Here is a 6,755-nt window from a genome sequence, read left to right on the forward strand (position 1 = left end):
TCCCATATACAAAACAATTATATTCTCTAGAAAAACTGCGTTCAAGCATTTAAAACATTACAACAATATTACTGGGCATGTATTGTTGTAATGTTTTAAATACTTGAACGCAGTTTTTCTAGAGAATATAATTGTTTTGTATATGGGATTATCCTCCATCGACTCTTTTGGGCTTTCACATGCGCGAGCCTACAACCAGCCGGTGAGTTACATGCTGTTTATACAGTTGTTTTGTAACCTCCCCATGCCAGTAATGTGAGAACCATGCATATGGTTTTGATGGTAAGGCTTGTGACTTTATTGTCATATGGTTTATAAAATGGTGTGACGTTTCTGCAGTGTGCAAGTTGTTGTTTTACGTGGAAGGGTTAGCGCTTGCCCCTTAGCCACCACGTATTAGCCTCGCATGACATGCTGTGCGGACAGAGCAATCTCCACACAGGGAGCGCAGATACGCACCTCTCTGTGTCATACTATCATTATTTGACAACCTCTAGCAATGGAAACACGCTTCAAATGCCCCGGAGTTCCCCTTTAAGAACATTGTGCATTATCAAAGATCACTTCGCCATCCTAAATGGCTTGTGTATAAACAGTGTTTATTAGTGAATTAACTTTTTTATTAGAGATTCTCTTTGTATGACAATAACTGGACGTGACAGCTGTAACAATGTTATTATTGTGATGTAATACGTTGCTACACACACTGCCATGAGGTGAGCTGCTCAGGGAGGGAACCCGGAGGTTTAAGGAAGATGCTAAGCTAAGACGTAGCTGTGCCATTTTTATCTTTTGTCTTGTTCAATAAAGTTTCCAGAAGCAAGGGTAACACTTTAATCATCAAGCTTGTATAGAGTAGTGATAAAGAATAAGCTGAAACAAAAGCTTTTCTATAAAGTGATTACATCTTTTGATATGACACATAACACAAGAATAAATACTTAACAATTACTGAGACACGCCACCTTTGACCTTACCTCGTGTATGTTTTCTGGGTTCACAGGAATGTCCACTCTGGTCCGTGTGAAGGAGCAGCAGATCCCTGTGAGGCACGTTTTTGCTAAATTGGCTAAAAACAGCCTCATTGCTTTGCCCCCTTTGCTTGGTCCAGGATATACGCGCCCACATTCTGAAATCAAATCCAAATGGTTTTGTAAGAGATGAAAAAACATTCCAGTTCATAATGTTGTGTGGAATATCTGGGTCTTTATCATGCAAGATAATCAATCAAATTTGATTAGAAGACTTTCCCTAAAATTGTATCATCTATCGGTATTTCAGTTTTTCGAAAATAGGACGTTTTTCCTATTTTACTTCAAAATAAATACTAGTATATAAAACCCGGCATAACAGCTGTCAAACGGAAAAAATTTCAATTAAAATAAGCATGGACAGTCTTTCCAATTGAAGACTTTCCAGATTTCTTCATACCTATTCCTGGGACTTCGGACTCCTGATACACAAACGAAATGGTTTTGCTGCCCCCCGAGGCGAAGAAATGATCAAAAGCGAGCAGCTAGTCAGCAAGAAAAAAGGAAGAACACAAAAACATTATTAATCATTGCATCATATTACGATGCAAGTATAAAACAACCAAAAACAAAACATAACCTTGGAACGAAACGTTTAGAAAGCATCACACCAAACTGAAGAAAAAGCCACAAAAATAACGCGTTATGCATCAATCCCACAAAACCTCAGCTGATCACCTGACTTCTGATTTGTGTTGGTGAGATATTTCTGCTTTTGATAGCATTAGTACCAGTTTGGAGTCACACTGAGGAGGAACTTACTGAAGGAGAATCCAAAACAAATTCCTCCACCTCTGTTGGTGCCAAAGACAGCCGGTCAGCCAGGATGTCAATCATGTACTTGTGTGCAGGGGTGAGCAGCTTTTTCCTCTCTTCTCTTGCCTGCTTATGTTTGGCCTGAAGGAAGACAAGAGTCGGAAATAGTGTAGAAGTGTATTTGCTCTACGTAACTAGAGCTGTATCTCAACGAATAAGCTGAATCAAATGGGCTGCTTTAATTCTAAAAAGAAACAACTGAAACTTACCTGAGACACACACTTGTTTGCTTTTGGATTGGGTGTGTCCATCATAACGATGTCTGGAAGGGAGAATCACCCCTTAAGCCGTAATACTCAACGGTTCCCTTTATTCCCTCTGAGAAAACACTATTAGCCACTAATGTTGTTGATTTATCAACTTTTTCCTGTAATTCAGTGAATAAAATGCATACAGTGACATCAACAGTCTCCTCAGTTCCTAAGCGCTGGATGTGCAACATCTGATCCATGTTTCAAACATTTTTAAAAGTAATTCCATCAAATTCAAAGGAGCAGGTAATTACAAAAAAATGTTTTTATTGTGTTTCTATATTATTTAAACTTACTTTGGTGAGGTTCCTGATCAATTTGAGCATGAATAAACGCTAATTATTTTTCTTTCTAGCTGATAAGGTATGTTAGCTCAACCGTTACGTCTCAGTTTATGTTGTTTGTTCATTCACTTTTTCAAGTTTGATATTCTGCTCTTACCGAAACTTTATCATCCGACGTATTTGTAGCTTCCAATGTTCAGCTTTTCTTCTTGTGTCGTTTCTGAGTTTCTGAATTATTGGACCATGGAAATATTTTTCTCCAGCTCAATCTTTAATGAGCTTTCGGTCTTGATAAAAATGATGGTGCACTTGCACTCAGTGTACATTGAAAGATAGCCCATATTAAAGCTTTGTGTGTTGTTTCATTCACTTGAGGATTTACTAAGTTGATTCAGTGTCACAAAAGGTTGTGTGTAACTGTTGTTGGAATCTATGGCCAGGAGGGGGGAGCAGAGAGCAGAAAAGCAAGACTGAGATATACAAGGAACTGACTCTGGAAGACAAGAAGAACATGAAAACAAAAACAAATAAGCATAAAACAAAGACAAACTTAACAAAACCTAACACAGAACTTGCTTGTTTGCTTGGGCACATCTATTCAAATAGTTGAGTCATTCTGCTGAGTGTATTTATACAGTGCAGTCTACAAAAATGAATTTCTAATTTTCAGTGAGTATGACTCTCAGTGACTATTGTGTTGCCTGCAATATGAGGAGAGAGAGCCTACAAATACTGAATAATTCATCATTCTATTACTAACTCGGTCGGCCCCTGAGTTAATTATCTGCTGTTTGATAGCTCCCTCGATACCTTGCTCACAGCATTAGTAGGAACAAAGAATCGTTCCAGTAACACTGTTAATCCATGAAAGACATGTCACGGGCTGACAGCCAGTCACTCTAATGTGTGAGATTAATGTTGAAGCAAAGGTAACATTGAACTCAAACACTGCCCTGCTGATCTGGAACACAGCCTCCAAGCGATGCTTGCACAGAATCATGGGCCAGATGTGATAATATGCTTTTCTTTTCCATAAAGTATCATTTTTCTTCACTAAAGATGCACAGTGTGCAGATCAGTGGAAGCTTTAAAGGTGATTCACTATCACAAATCAATTCAAACCAAGCTATTCACACTCCTGCATGACTTTCTTTCTTTCTTTTGACCAGATATTTTACAGAGAGAAATATCTTAAACAAAAACAACAGACAAGTACATTTTGAATGTCTTTTACCAGATCAGACTAAACAAAAAAATTCTATGTAGCTTTAACTAACACAGAGAATGCAGAACCTTTTCATGTCTAAAACTGTTTGAAATCATATCAAAAACTTGCTTTTTCTCACTTTAGTAAATGTTGAGCACTATGTTTAACACTTTTTTCATGTCTTATGTAGATCCTGGTTGTAAATAGAACACATTATGTATATCATTTTATAGAATAAAAACACAAGAACACAAGCATACTGTGACAAACATTGAGACTCCTGCCACCAAATACAACATTTTGTTGTAAAAGATCTGTGCCAACACTGATGTTCAAGTTTATATCTGAAATGTTTAACTTTGTTTGGGTAGTCCATTGAGATTAGTTTGGTGTCCATAATTTGTCATTATTGTCTTCAGAGTTTAGAAGTACATCAAAAACCATTCGGACATGATGCAGTATACTACATGCATGCTTTTGCCTCTGATAAATATGAGTTCTTATCCATTTACAATGAAAGCTTAAGATATTACCTCGTAAATGTAATTTTCTCTTTCTTAATTTAGGCTTTTCTCATTTCTTGAGATGATTTGGAATAAAATACTCTTGTTGATATGTTTATATTTTCCAGAAAACCCCTCAGGTTTTAAATTGCTCAGATCTGAATAGCTTAGAAAGCCTGACATGCAGTTTATAGAAATTTCAGTGTCTGAGGAAGCAAACAGACAATAGGTTACTGAAGTTCTCGTTTACTGTTAAACCCTCGATTAGATCAGTAACAAAGGGACATTTTAGGAAGTCACACGTCAAAGCAAACGTTGCTAAAGGGTGGGGGCTGTTTTCATTTGGCCATAAAGGATGGCAAGCCAGTTTTAGTTGTCTGATTCAGGTTCATCAACCAGTGTTACCTGTTGAATATGTGCATTTACATATATACTGATCCTGCAATTACTCTTGAAAGCAGCAATAACTATTATATTAAAATCTATTGTTTCACACTATATTGAACGTTATTAGTTTAATTTGTCTATGTTCATGTCACTACTCGCAATTTGGTATCATGACAAGGTGTGAAATCTTCAAATAAATATAATCCATTTATTGTGTCAACAGACAAATTTTGCTGCTTTTTCTTTATGTGCTACAGCACATGAAAATAACTGTCAACGCATTGTCACAGCCTTGGTGTAATTGTGACATATGGACTGTTGCATCACATATGTAAGGACAATGTGCTCATTGAGAAATTTCAGTCTTTCCTTGCATTTTCCCCCACTGTTTCATCTCCTTTTTACACATTACAAACTTCTTGGTACTGAAAATGATGTGATTAAGGTTGGGTGTTAAAAATGACTTGACCAAGCTGAGGTTATAAAAACAGGATGACAAGAGCCAAGAGCTCTCCTCACACCACTCCAGTTTTAGTCACTCCTAACATTTGTCATGTTTGTTGGCCTTACAAGGCGAGGAGGGGCCTTGTCTTAGGATTCCTACATTAAAAACATTGCGAGTAAAAGAAATAAAAGTTTGCTTGAACACATGCAGACCCTGTGTTACAAACTGAACTGCTACCTGGAGACAAAGACCAAAATGAACAGGCACCAACACAGGTTTGGGTGAAAATGAACAGAGAGAGTTAGTAAGTAAAGTCACATGACCTGGCCTCAATCAAGGTTGTCAATTGAGAGCACACTCAGATAGTTAAGGCCCTCAACAAGCATCAATCAACACCCCCACTTGTTCTCACATTTACAACAAGAAAAACAAAAACATTGCAAAGAGCAAAATCACATTTTGGTTCGGCAATCACCTAAATAGAAACCTAGAAAAGGCAAGAAGCTTCCCTTTTGTAGCTGGTTTTGTCATTTGGTCAGCAACCATTTGATCTGTTGGGCAATACTCCAAAAACACATCACCATTTTTTACAGTAGATCTTACAAAATGATATTTGATGTCAATGTGTTTGCATCTCTGTCGGCTAAAGGGATTCTTTGCCAATGCAATTGCCCCCTGGTCATCTTCATAAATTACAGGTACATCATAATGAGAGTCAAGATGTTTAAGCATTTGAGACAGGTACAAACATTCTTGTGTAGTGACAGCTAACGCCATGTACTCAGCCTCACATGTTGACAGTGCTACAGTTGGCTGCTTTTTGGTCTTCCAAGAAATCAGAGGACCATTCTTACATAGGCTAACACAATAACCAGATGTACTACGTCGGTCAGTTGCATCTCCTGCCCAATCCAAGTCACTATAAGCCACCAACTGTAACCCATCATCACATTTCCTGTAACACAGCATCTTGTCAATTGTGCCTTTCAGATATTTCAGTACATGTTTTACAGTCGTCCACTGCTCTTCTGTTGGCGCACTGAAATATTGTGAAAGTTTGCTTACAACATAACTCAAATCTGGTCTAGTGCATGAACTAAGATACAGTGCACAGTGAAAATGAGTACACCCCTGTTGAAAAGTAACATTTTGAACAATATTTTAATACACACACAAGTTATTCCCAAAACGTGCATAGAGTAAGTTTAATACAACATCTGTTCAGCTTACAACAGAAAAGAAAGATCAATAATATAACTTACAGTTTTTCTCGATTTGTTTGGCTCATTTCTTGAAACTGAGATGACATTCTCAAAATGACATGGACAAATCCCCAAACTAACAGGCACTGTCTCAGAACAGAATGGCATTTGTCATTGCTTTCATCACATTTCAAATGCTTTGTACATGTCTCAAGCACTTAGTACATCTTTGCAAATGGTTATGTACAAGTGGCCTACATTTAACACAATCAGCCTACATTTAGAACATTTCCCAAAAAAGTGCATCTTGCTGATTTATCCCAATTGGTTGGTTCTCAGTGTCATGGTTGTTCTCTCCAAAACATGTCAGCACAATTTCATTGTATAAGTCATCATCTGCAGAATAGTCTGCTCAATTGTCAAAATTCTTTAAGAAATTGGAATACAATACACATATTTTGGAACATTTCATACGTTCATGACAATCAGGTGAGTAGGTAACAGGTGAAAGCAGGTTCTGACGAAGAGGAGTGTCCCACATTACAGGTGACCAGTCCATCAGTTTGGTGAGTTACCTGACAGGTGTTCTCTATGATTTTGAATGCTGGCATTGCTGTATACTGTATATA

The 6,755-nt window shown here is 37.5% G+C and overlaps 1 protein-coding gene across 1 annotated transcript in view; it reads right to left on the reverse strand.

Moving 5' to 3' along the window:
• Positions 1-2,098, reverse strand: part of LOC142376988 (dynein axonemal heavy chain 8-like) — a 38,928-nt gene extending 36,830 nt beyond the window's left edge. Inside the window, exons 1-4 of the mRNA XM_075460691.1 lie at positions 2,057-2,098; positions 1,794-1,928; positions 1,432-1,516; positions 978-1,129 (exon numbers count right to left, since the gene is read on the reverse strand). Coding sequence (XP_075316806.1) covers positions 978-1,129; positions 1,432-1,516; positions 1,794-1,928; positions 2,057-2,098 — 414 coding nt within the window. The remainder of the gene's footprint in view (positions 1-977; positions 1,130-1,431; positions 1,517-1,793; positions 1,929-2,056) is intronic.
• Positions 2,099-6,755: the final 4,657 nt, after the last annotated feature.

This window comes from Odontesthes bonariensis, chromosome 3, assembly GCF_027942865.1.
Source record: "Odontesthes bonariensis isolate fOdoBon6 chromosome 3, fOdoBon6.hap1, whole genome shotgun sequence".
Classification (NCBI taxonomy): domain Eukaryota; kingdom Metazoa; phylum Chordata; class Actinopteri; order Atheriniformes; family Atherinopsidae; genus Odontesthes; species Odontesthes bonariensis.